Here is a 13007-nt window from a genome sequence, read left to right on the forward strand (position 1 = left end):
TCATTGTGATTGTTGATGAGCAGCGGTTATCCAGCCGGACATGCTGGGGGCGGTTGGTCAGGAAGTCCAGTAACCATTTGCAGATGAGGGAACTGATGCCCAGGTCTGTCAGTTTCCTGATGAGTTGTGAGGGGTGGATTGTATTGAATGCTGAACTGAAGTAGGTGTTGTTGTTGTCCAGGTGTGAGAGGACAGAGTGCAGTGCGATGGAGACTGCATCCTCTGTGCTCCTGTTCTGGCGGTATGCGAATTGGTGGGGGTCCAGGGTGGGGGGGAGACAGGATTTGAAGTGTGCTTTTTATTCTTCAGCAGAAAACTGCTGAGAGCTCGTTAATTCAAACAAACAATAAATTTTTTGAATTTTTCCTTCTCTCACCCCAACCGGTCGCAGCAGATGGCCCCGCCCCTCCCTGAGCCTGGTTCTGCCGGAGGTTTCTTCCTGTTAAAAGGGAGTTTTTCCTTCCCACTGTCGCCAAAGCGCTTGCTCACAGGGGGTCATATGATTGTTGGGTTTTTCTCTGTATGTATTAGGGTCTACCTTACAATATAAAGCACCTTGAGGTAACTGTTGTTGTGATTTGGCACACTGAATTGAATGACATAATAATAATAGTGTAATAACTTTTTAATAACAGCTGATGATGTAATAATAATAATAATGATGTTAGAGTAATTTTATAATGATGGCTAACTTTCACTTTATCTCCTTCCTCCCGAGTCTGTATTTTATTTACCTTCCACATCGACACCATGACAGAAATGAATCACAAACAATCTTTGAATAAAGCTTTATTGATCGTGACGATGATGATTGAAGACGAGTTTCATTGCCTCTGAGGGAAACGTGTGAATATAGCTTAAGATCAAAGCACAGATTTAATGCTAGACGTCTGAGGCGTGTAAGACAAACCCAATAGCCAATCAGAACCAGCCTGAGTGTGCTCAGCTGGGGGATTATTAATATTCAGATTTGCAGAGTTACACCGACCGCCCACGAGGAAGACCATCTGCACCTCCTGCTCTGATGATTTCACCTCCTCTCAGGGGTGCTCGCTGAAGTGTTGAACAAACACCGGCAGGTCTGCACATGCTCAGTAGAAGCTGAGGCTCATAATCAGATACTGTTTTACTTTGGGGGTGGGCCTAATGTTCAGAGAGAAAATGTGTTTTGTAAATAAAGTCATGAGTTAAACAGGACACGCTGCTCTCTGGGCTGCTGGACACATACGTGACCCACAGAACGTACAGCGGGACGGTCTGAGCATGTTCACACTCGTCTCTCTGGGTCTACCTTCCTGCTGTCGTCCTCTCGTCCAATCAGGGGCTCTGCTGCTGCTGGGGTCATCGTGTGTGTGTTTCACAGAGGGGTCAGAGGTCACAGGGGCGGGGCTGTTCTTGTTACCACCACAGGTTGTCGCCCCCGCTGCTTCTTGTGCTCGCCCTTTCCCGTCCGTGCAGCCTCATCATCTCCAGCACGCTCCGGGCATAGGCATCCCTCAGGTTCACGCCCGGCCCTGCCTCCCCCACCGAGCCGCGGGCCAGTCGCTTCAGCATCTCACCGTGTCGTATCGCTGCCTCCTTCATCTTCAGGGTGAAGTAGCAGGCGGAGAAGCGGTCGTTGATGATGGCGATGGGAAGCGCCAAGATTAGGATCCCAGACAGGATGCAGAGAAAGGCGAGCACCTTTCCCACCGCCGTGTCAGGCCGCACGTCCCGTAGCCCACCGTGGTCATAGACGTGGTCGCCCACCACCAGGCGGTGGGAACGCTGGTGAAGGTGGTGGCAGGAAGGTCGTGCTCCAGGGCGAAGACCACAGTCGCAAAAATGGAGATGCCCACACCGAGGAAGAGGAGCAGAAGGCCGACCTCCTCGTAGCACTGCGCGATGGTCATACCGAGAGACTTCAATCCTGGAAGGAAGAGAGACGGACGGAGGTCACAGACGGTGTTTACACACCTCTCACTATTATTAATCCTGTCTTTGTCACGACTTCCTCCCTCTAACCCAACAGCTCCCTCCCTGAGCCTGGTTCTGCTGCACGTTTCTTCCTGTTCAAAACGAGTTTTGCCTTCCCACTGTCGCCAAAGTCTGATTGTTGGGTTTTCTCTGTATTATTGCAGGGCCTACCTCATAATATAAAGCACCTCAAGGCAAGTTGTTACGATTTGGTGTCACATTATATAAATATATCTATATTTAACTGATAAACATACAGACAAAGGTGAGTTTCAGTCCTCGCTGCTGCCATGTTGGATTTGGTTCAGGAGCCGTAGGGTGGAAGGGTTAGGGTTATCAGAGGACAGCAATTCAGTGACGGTTTTCACTTTATGTCGGTGAGAATAAAAATCTTCCTTTGCTGTTCAATAAACACCTCTGACAGGATGTGACATCATCCTGATACACACACACTTTAAAGCCTAAAGAGAAAAAGAAACCGCGACTCAAACAGGTGTTTCTGCAGCAGCACCAAAACGCCGTGAAGCAGCCATGTTTCCGAGTACTTTATGTCCCTTCGTTTATTTTCCTGTCCTCGTCTCTCAGACTCTGAGGACTGAAGCTGAGAACAACGAACGGCTGAAAGAAAAAGTGATGCTACACAGTAACACAGTGTTCGCCGGCGTTCACGCCACGGTGACTCATCAGGTGTGCTCCCCTCCTTTTGGAAGGAGAAAACGAGCTGCTGACTTTCAGGAGGACCCGAGGAGCTCGTCCGGAGCTTTCTGAGGGTTTGGATCCTCTGCTGAGAGGAAGGTTTGAGGAGCCAATGAAAAAGCTTTTTGGAACGTTTATTTCATGCTGTCAGGGTTTGGAGTTTAATTTGGCGTTTCCTCTCTTAGTGATGTTTTTGTGGGTTTTTGGATTCCCAAGTTTTAATCCTGGTGATATTGTTGGATCTTCAGTCCTGATCTTTAGTTCCCTCAGTGGTTCCCTATCATGTTTAGGTCATGAGAAAGGCCTCTTCAGGACTCCATCTGGCGGTGTGATGCGCACCGTGAGCGTGTTTGTGCAGACCGTTAATCACCCTCAGCTGTTATACGTGCAGATTACACTTGTAACCTATTTTTCTCTCAGTTTTAGGTCCCGACTTCAGTCTTTGCCTTTTCTCTGTATTATTTATTTCAATAGTTTAAGATGATTAAAGTTTCTCTCTCTGCCTCCCTGTTTCCTTTTATTATTCATGAGCCGAGTCCAGGGATGATCATCCTTTCCCAAATCACTCAGATCAAAGCGCTCGTACGTCAGCCTGACACACACGAGCTGACGTAATCACACTTCCTCCCTCATTCGCCAGGATGAGAATCTATATATATTTTGGTCTTTGTTGTCCTCGGAGAATCTCCCGGCTGTAATCTCACAGCAGCGGCTTCGCTCTGACACGATTTCCATTTCTTCTTCTCTCCCGGATATTTGCATCATGTCTTAAATCCCGTCAAATCCCGACATGCAACGCTCTAATAAAACTGCCATTTCAGTCCTCGGAGGAACAAAGAGTCTGATCTCACACCTACTTTTACAGGAACTGATTTCACACTGCTGCCCTCTGTACATCCTCCTTCACTACATCCATGAACCTCCTCCTGCCTGCAGCTCCATCTTCATCCTCCACCCTCCCTCCTCTGCACATGCTCAGAACATCTCAGCCTCTCTGACTCTGAGCCGTCCCTCATATCCATCCTGCTCACTGAACACCTGAACACGTTCAGCTCGGCTCCACCCATCACAGCAGGTCTCACCTCCGTCCTTAGACCTTCCCTTTTCACTGCTATCCTTCCTTCACACTCGCCTCCACCCACTCCACCCTGCCTGCACTCTCCTTGTCACCTCTCTGTAGACGGTTGAGCCCAGGTATTTAAACTCATCCTCTGCTCCGTGTTCACTTGTCCACCTGCCTCTCTCTCATTCGCACACATGGATTGTTTCATCTTCTACGACTTTCATTCCTCTTCTCTCCAGGCTCACCTCCACCTGTGCAGAGCAGACCTCCACCTGCTCTAAGCTCTCACTGCAGATCACAGAGACTCCTGCCTGACCTCATCTGCAAACAGGAAGGGGCTCAGAGCAGATCCCAGGTGTACTCCCACCTCCACCTTCATCCCAGCTGTCACTCATACGCACCCTCACCACTGTCTCACAAACAGTGCAAATAAAGGCTTTCAGGTGCTGATGTGATATTTTGTGTTGAAACCTAAAGATAACTAGTGCTGCTGCGATGCACGTGCAGAGCAGGAAAGCCTTTAAAGTAACTCGTTAATAATTATCATTGACCGGCTGGAATACATCCAACACATTTCATTTCTCCTTTGCTAAGATGAGTTTAAAGAAAAGGCGGAGCAGCTGAAATTGTCATAAGAGTCAGTGAGACTGATCCTTTCTTAGAATATTTGAATTTGATTGGAAAGGTGTGTGTTTTTGCTTGTTTACTCTCAGAAGATGATGACGATGCTGAAGATGTTGCCTAAAACTCAATTTCTCGAACAGGAGGAAGAGCTGAGTTCCCGCTGTGAGCAGTTGAATTCAGTTCAGTTCAGTTTTATTTACACAGCACCAAATCACAACAACAGTCGCCTCAAGGTGCTTTATATTGTCAGGTAGATCCTACAATAATACACACAGAGAAAAACCCAACAATCATATGACCCCCTATGAGCAAGCACTTTGGCGACAGTGGGAAGGAAAAACTCCCTTTTAACAGGAAGAAACCTCCGGCAGAACCAGGCTCAGGGAGGGGCGGGGCCATCTGCTGCGACCGGTTGGGGTGAGAGAAGGAAGACAGGATAAAGACATGCTGTGGAAGAGAGACAGAGATTAAAAACAAGGATGAGGAGTTTTTACCTGTCGAGTGCCGGCCCAGCTTCAGCATGCGGAGTGACCTCAGGAGGCGCAGCACCTGCACCACACGGCCCATGTTCTCCAGCTCGGTGGATCCTCCGTGGAGGTTCTCCACCACCAGAGTTACGTAGAACGGGAGGATGGCAAGCAGATCGATGACGTTGGGAATGCTCCGACTGAATCGGCACTTGTCCCTGACGCAGAGGAACCGAAGCGCCAGCTCGATCGTGAACCACACGACACACACGTATTCCAGGGCGTCGAAGAGCAGCGGAGCGCCGATGCCGAGGCCACCCGCTCCAAAGTCCTCACCCAAGTCCAGCGAGATGAGCACCATGTTGATGACCGACAACACCACGAAGAACATCGAGAGCGAGCCGAAGGTCCGAGCAGCACGCGATGACTCTGGTTTCTCTAGGACATCCCAGAGGCGGCGGCGAGCGGCCGGGCAGGCGGTGCCCGCAAAGTCCTCGTCCCCGTCGTCGGCATCGAGCTCCCGCTGTACCTCGAGGCTCTCCTTCTGCTCCTTGCGGCGGTAGTAGCGCTCACGGCAGCAGGGGTTGATGCGGAGCTCGTCGATGCCCCAGTACTCGATCTCCTGCAGGAAGGAGATCTCACACAGCTCCTCCATGACGTGCAGGTGACCCGTCCGGTAGTAGTTCATCACGTACCTGTGGACAAACACAAAGACACAGGTAAGCTCAGTCTGCACGACTCTGACTGCAGAACCAGTCCAAACAAACATCCAGAGTCTGGATCAGAGCAGTTCAGGGTGACAGTCCAAAACAGAGACCTACCATTCTTCAGTGCTGTTACCCTGCATCCTCTCTAAAGTCCAGCAGGGGGCGACTCCTCTGAAGCCTGATTGGACAGAAGTCTACGAGGAGGTGAGCCCCCTGCTTGGCCGATCTCTGGGCTCAGTGACGTCCGTCCTGATGGGTTGAAAGAGCCTTGCCGTCCTTCCTCTGAGAATAACCAAAGTCCTCTAATTTTCACTTGTTCGTGATGACAAAATAAAATTTATAAGGTGAACACGACCATCGCCATGTCTCTTATGTTAGTGAAATCTCACCATATTGGCATCTTGAGCGAATAGTGGATTAGACTGAAAAACAGGACAGAGTCATGTGGTAGCGACCGCTTCCTGCTGTGACTCTAATGGGACTTCCTGTTTACTTCAGTCAGACTGAGAGCAGAAACCCATCAGGACGGAGGGACTGAGCTCAGAGATCAGCTGAGCAGGAGGAACACCTGTCCAATCAGAGGAGTCGCCCCATGCTGGATATCACAGTATATGTTCATAAACCTTCAAATTTTGGGGGTTTAAATCAGATGTCTTGAAACAAGAAGAAGAATAGATAGAAAGAAACTTTATTTTCACGTGTTCGGAGCCCGTCACCGTCTGAGCGCGCCCAATCGAGTCACGATGCTATATTACTGCAGAAAACTGACCTGACTGAGCATGCTCACTCTTCACTTCTTCACCCTTACTAATCTGTACTGCGGTCACCTGAACATAGTTCGCCAGGTGTGAAGTGAAGCTTCCTCTGACCAATGGCAAAGATAAAAGGGAAGAAATGCAATCAAATTTTAAATCAGATGTCATAAAAATATAAAAACAGACAACAACACCTAAAAATCTGTCTGTGTGTTGATTGGTGTTGTCATGGTAATTTGAAATCCCGGCCACATGATGAAAACAAAAACACTGAACTGAAACCGACTCTGGAAACTAAAAAAATCCCCCAAATAATTGATTTAAATAAAAACTAATAAAAAAATAGAAACCTATAACGTCTGCAGCTCTGAATAATCTTACAACATTTAGTTTTTATTTTTACGAGTCATCAACGCCGTGTCTACAGCAGCTACAAGCAGGCCAGCACATTAACTTTAATGCTTTAAACTCGTTGCCTCAGCCAGGAGAAAAAGCGCCACCTACTGGAAGGCCTGGGAGTTCCTGTCAAAGAAGAACTCGTTCTCCAGGAAGTCGGCATCGTCGCAGAGCTCCAGCGCCGAATCTCGGCTGCAGCAGACCAGTTTCCCCAGACGGGTCTCCGGATAGGATGCCAGCAGATCCTGCGACAGCACGTAGCGACTCCCGCCCACGTTGACAATAAAGAAGTTGAGCGGGTCTCTGACGCAGGACGCCATCGGCTCGCTGAAGAAAACGCTCGACTCCAAAGAGACCAGGGAGGCGGTGTCGCCACACACCTCCGACCCCAGACCCGCCATCGAACTGGAGAAGAGGCTCATGATGGAGGAGAAGCTGGAGGAGCACAGGGGTGAGAAGACAGAGTACAGCTTTGGCCAACAGGGGGCACACTGACATGCATACAGCGGCCTGGTTGTTGTTTACGTTTAAATTCTTAACAACACGTGCCGATTGGTGGAATCAGCTCCTGTCAGGAAGCATTGACGTGTTTATAAATAGAAACTGCTAAATAAACATGAGCGACTTTAATCCTGCTGCTGGAGTATCGAGACAGTATGTGATTGTTAAAGAAAACAGCGAGTCAGTCCCCAAAAACCTTTCTCTGTATTTCCCCCGTAAACACCTGATTACTCTTTGGTTACTAAGAACAGAGAGCAGGAGCTGGAAGAAAGGAAACAGTAAAGATGCTAAGAATGAGCTCAACGCCTCACTGACAGTCAAAAAGTCATGCCACGAAACACTGCTGATGTTCCAGTGTGGCCGTCTCACACAGCAACACCTGTCTCAGGTGATGTGGTGGGAGCTTTTTTTAGAAGCAGGTGAGAAATGGGCAGACCCGCACAGGTGCAGCTTTACCTGTAGTCTGACAAACTGAGGCTGTGGAGCTTTTACGCTCTCAGCACAGAGCAACTTATTTTCATGTGCTCAGACAACAGTTCACACCTCCAGTACAGTTAGAGCAGGGACCTCTGAGCCTCATAAAGCTCTGAACAACCAAACCTGCAGGATTTCAGGTACATCTTCTGCTCCAGGATATGACCCCTCCCCGGGAGCCTTGGCGAGCACGTGTGCGACAGGAGATGCTGATGCTTGAGGCCAAACTGCCACATGGTATGAAAAATGAGTAAATAAACAGATGTTCCTACAGATGTGCACTCCAGTTAACAGACTGTTCCTGTGCAGTGCGGTGTATGGGACACAGATGTGCTGTTATCAAAACGTTACAGAGCAAAGACGGTTCTACAAGGTCCCACACTGAAGTTCATTTAAATCAGAGGCGTGTACTTTGGTGTACTGCAGTATTACAGCAGTGGGACCTGTCCCCCTTACAGACTGCACACTCAGACCAGTCAGACCAGTGTGACTCTGAGCAGACAACTAGTCTGCGCATGTATCTTTAAAGCCGACTGATCACATTTGAGGAAAGTCAAACTGATGCTTCATGAAGAAGATAATACCAACAGTAAAATAAAGCTTCCTGTTTCTGAGCAGAATCACGTTTCTTTCACCTTCAACGTGTCAATTTTATCACATTTTAAAGTTTTTTTTAAAATATATTTTTAGAGTTTGGGAGGAACTCGGAGCTCGGCGTGAAGCGCAGATTTAAATTGCAAAAAAAACATTGTGTCGCAGGAAAAGGTCACAGCTGGAGGAAACGATGTGACACGACGCCTTTATGTCGCTTTGACAGCTGCAGGACAGCTTCACTGCTCTGTATCTTTTATCTTTTTACAGGAAGATGCCGATGATGATGATGATGATCAAACCAGCAGCAGAATATGAAATATTTCCCTCCGGGACTCGAGGAGAACACAGACACACCTCAGTTTATTCCACCACCCCCCCAGGTTAAAGTGACAGTTTGGGTCTTTTATTAAAAGCTTAAAATCTTAATTTAAGCAAAGACTCGATGACTCCATTTGGGGAGAGTCTCTGCATCAGCTGCAGATTACAGATATGTCCTAAAACACATGCACAGAAATGACAGGTCATAGTTTTCAGACCACCTGAGAGCTGCTTCAGTGAACACGCTTCAGCTTACGGACTCACCTGCTCTAAATCAAGAGGCGATAGCTCCACGTCCTCACATGCTGACAGCAGAGATAAAGTCCAGCTGGTGTCAGAGACGAGCACAGACAAGGAGGTGTTCAGAGAGGAGGTCTGTAGCAGGAGGACCTGGCGCTCCCTCCAGCTCTCTGCTCTCTCTGATTCGCGGTGTGCTTTTAAAAGTGAGGCTGTAGGTATGGAGGCTGCTTAGTGACACACTGCAGTATGAAGTGGCAAACAGGCAGCACCCTGAGAGCAGCAGTGCAGACGTGTGAGCGTGCATGAAAATGAATAAAGCAAGCAGTGATGTTCCAGTGATGACATCTTCAGCATCAGCTGCTGTGGTGCTGGCGGTGGTGCTGTCCGTGAAGCTGGCGGTGAAGCTGGCAGTGGCGCTGTCGGTGAAGCTAGCGGTAACGCTGTCGGTGGTGCTGTCAGTGAAGCTGGCGGTGGTGCCGGCAGGGACGCTGGCCCTGCAGTATCGATACAAAATCAGCGTTTGGAGCCAACATTTACATAAAGTTTTATTTCTTAATTATTCTCGGTGTGCTTCACAGTCTCTGACACCAAGAGTCTTCCATCAGTAACAAATCTGCCTGTGGTGTAATCTGATTACTTCATTCCCTGCAGGCAGAATTCATGTTTTTGACAGCTTAGCTTTGAATTCTGATTGGACAGTTTACTCTGCCCACTACGTGGGGTGAACAGGAGAAGGCGGAGCAGCAGCCACGCTGTTCCCGCCCACAGAGATGAAGACAAACATCCAAAGTGTGAAACTTGATAATAATGAGAACGAGCTGGTGTGCAGCCGTGCATGGCATTAATCGCCCTCCATACGGGACGCCCCTCTCTCTGAGATGCTGCTGCTGTTGCTAGGCAACAGTGCAACTGAGCCCGAGAATAAAAATGTGCTCCACTTTTGTGAGCCTCACAGACACTGCTGCCACAGCGCCGCCATGTGTCCGGCCTGGAAATTACCTGCATAGCAGTTTCAAAAGTGTTAAATGTGTTGGTGTTAGTACTTTAATTTGACTCACAGTAGAGTCACAGTCTTTAAATGTAAGTCTGAGGTGTAAAATAATAGTAGTTAAAATCGAGTGTTTATATATCAAATCTGGTGGCGTTACAATGGAAACATGAACTCTTGACCTCTGAACTCCTAAAGGGGCTATGACACTAATAGAGTAAATTCACAGACTCCGCCCCCGGCACCAAAGTGAAGCCGTTTCAGAACATTTAGCTCTAGAGATTTTTGATTTGTCTGCCATGCTTGGTAAGTCATTTTTTTCTGAGATTGTTTTAATTGTTACTATTATCTTTTACTTGTGTGACTTTTTTGAGTTGAGACAAAGCGGTGTGAAAGGCATTAGCCTCGCTGATCCCTGAAATCTGTTGTTTGCAGGCAAATACTATAGCCTTGGAAAACAGCTTGTATATGAAAATTCAGTCAAGTTTTTGGCTAACTCAAATACACCTAAAACAATGTTTATATTGTTGGCATAATGATGCTTCTTGAAGCCTGAAAACCACAAAAACTGATGTAGCAAACAGCAGAAGCGCTGACTCTGGGTCGACATTTAGATCCCTGCAGAGGTTTGTGCACACGGTTTGGGTAAAAATTAGACCGTTTTAAATTTAGTTCGGCATTAACTGTTGTCTGCGTTCTTCAGTTGTTTGCACTGACCAGCTCACCTATGTCAGACCCTTTAATAAACAATATTCCAATGAAAGTGAGAACATGTACATTGTTCCATATTGTTACATTTTAGAAAATGTTTTGAAATTGTCGTGCACCGTTCAAAATAAATGTTTTTCAAAAAACATAGACTCTTTTTAATACATGTTTATTTCCAAAGGAATTTCAAAAATTTCAACAGCAAAATTCACACTTTTTAGAATTAATTAAGACCTGTGCCTGCTGAAGGCCACCAGGGATTCGCAGATTTAAGTGGACTTGGATCAGAGGCTAATTTTTCCCACAGAGATCATAACAACTACTCTGCAACCAGACCTCGTCCTTTGGTCTAACTCCCAAAAACTTGCGTACGTCATTGAACTGACGGTACCATGGGAGGAAGCAATTGAGGAAGCGTTTGAGTGTAAGAAGCTGCGCTATGCCAACATGGCAGCTGAGGCAGAGGTCAGAGGCTGGAAGATCAAGATGCGCCTGGTGGAAGTGGGGTGCAGGGGCTTTGTTGTCAGTCCAACAGCAAAGCTGCTTAGAGAGATTGGGATCAGAGGACAGGCACAACGGCAGGCTATAAGAGAACTAGCTAACACTGCTGAGAGGACCAGTCACTGGCTATGGCTAAAAAGGACTGACATCACTTTGGCAGCTAAGGCAGTCAGCTAACCGCGAGAGAAAAGAAATATTCCGCTCTTCTTCCCTCTGCTCTTCTTCCCTTTTCTGGGAGGCAGTGGGGAGGTAGAGCGTACAGCCCTATCCGGCGGGGAGATATGGGAAGCCAGATCAGGCGCCCCCTCTTCCGGCTCTCCTCTCTGCTCTCTCCTATCTTGTCTCTTTTGTCTTACTTCTCTCTATCACCTTTTCTATCCATTTGAAGAAGTTAGGCTCCATAAATGCTAAAGAGGTAAGTATTATTTCTCAGTTGCAGTGAATAGATAGAAAGAAAAATGTAGGAAACTAAACAGAAGAAAGAAGAAGAGAAATAACAATTTAACATAAACCAGTGACACACTCCAGGGCCTGATCAACCCTGGTAGGGCCTCCTTGGATGAGGGTGTCTAGTGATAATGGCCGAAACACCTGATGAATCCAAGGTCCACTACTGACGATGTGTCCCAAATTTAAAATGATAATCTAGATCGATCTCTAATCCCTAAACCTAACCAAGGAAGGAAAATGGCAGATTAGCCTGGGTAAAACACAACAATGCGTGCTGCTGGCAAAGTTTCTGAGCTGCCTTTCCTCATAATAGCCATCCCTCAAGAGTCTCTCCATCTAAAGCAATGCATTATCAGGGACTGTAACATCTAGTCCTTTTACCTGAAAATTAGAAGATAACTCTTATATAGTTAAAATAAAACACTCTGTGACAGTTAATATATAAACTCACAACACCTAGTTAGCATTAACAAGTGTTAAATTTTCAACTCCAGACAGATTTGGGATTCAACACTAAATCAGAGTTAACGACTCTCCAAAAAGAGTTAAATTAACACTCTCCATTGTGGACCCATATAGACACTTTAATAGTGTTGAAATCAAATCTGACAGTGTTAATTTGGGCATGCTGGGTTTGCTGTGTGCTGATGGTTTCATGCCATAAAGCTGCAGACTGAGTGTGCTTGCAGTCACGGTTTTAATTGGAAACTCTTCATACATTTCCTGTCAGGACTGACAGACGGTGGGACTGCAGAGGAACGGTCACACCCTCTTTCGTCTTTCTGGGCCATAAAAAGTTCCAGTTTATAATTTGTGCTGCTGTGAGGAAAATCAGGAATCATGAGGGGGAATGATTAAAGGCACTTTTTATTTTCAGACGTGGTTTTTTTTTTTTTTTTTTTTTTTAACGATTCAGATTCATTCTTGGACTCGTTTACAGAAGCTTTGTGTCGGCCTGAGAGCTTCCTGTTTTGGGGTCCTGATCTCTGTTTTGGGTTCTGGTTCCGGTTCGTTTTACTCTTACAGCCTGTCAAGTCTTTCCCTCCTTTGTAAGGTGGCCCCGCCCTATCTGTCCTCACCTGCTGTGATCGTGCTCACCTGTGCTCTGAAGCTCCTGCGTTTAAATCGTATTAAATGAATTCAACTTGATTAATTTTTATTGCTTAAAATAATCAGACTGTGTGAAGTCAGCAGTGTCAAAGCTGCTGCGATGGTTCACATCACGTGATGTGACTCGGGACGTCCTGCAGTCAGCGGTTTGACCCTCCAACCTGCCGGGGATCGAACAGTAACAGTACAGAGACTGTGAGCACAGGGAAGCAGGGCAGCTGTGACAGATGTAGAGCTACAAGCTGAAACTATCCTCCATTATTCCGATCGGCGCTGCAGTTTTTATTAAAGCGAATTCCTTTTGATTCGGTTAAGCCAGACTTTGTCCTCCTGGTTTCATTGGTCTGCATGAGTTAATTTCATGAAGACGTTTGAATGTTTCTGTCACTTTTGTTATTCATTTTTGATGCTGGAGGTGAAAGTCAGACAGCGACAGTAATAAACGACCCGAGACAGACT

The 13007-nt window shown here is 47.0% G+C and overlaps 1 protein-coding gene across 1 annotated transcript; it reads right to left on the bottom strand.

Annotated features, from left to right (window-relative positions):
- Positions 1-776: 776 nt before the first annotated feature.
- kcnv1 (potassium voltage-gated channel modifier subfamily V member 1) lies at positions 777-7950 on the bottom strand. Its single transcript, XM_005462389.4, is given in 4 exon segments — positions 777-1715; positions 1718-1909; positions 4834-5501; positions 6773-7950. Coding segments are annotated over 4 exon segments (1491 nt in total). The 5' UTR covers positions 7087-7950; the 3' UTR covers positions 777-1398.
- Between the last annotated feature and the right edge of the window lie 5057 nt (positions 7951-13007).

The sequence above is a fragment of the Oreochromis niloticus genome, linkage group LG11 (assembly GCF_001858045.2).
Source record: "Oreochromis niloticus isolate F11D_XX linkage group LG11, O_niloticus_UMD_NMBU, whole genome shotgun sequence".
Classification (NCBI taxonomy): Eukaryota; Metazoa; Chordata; class Actinopteri; order Cichliformes; family Cichlidae; genus Oreochromis; species Oreochromis niloticus.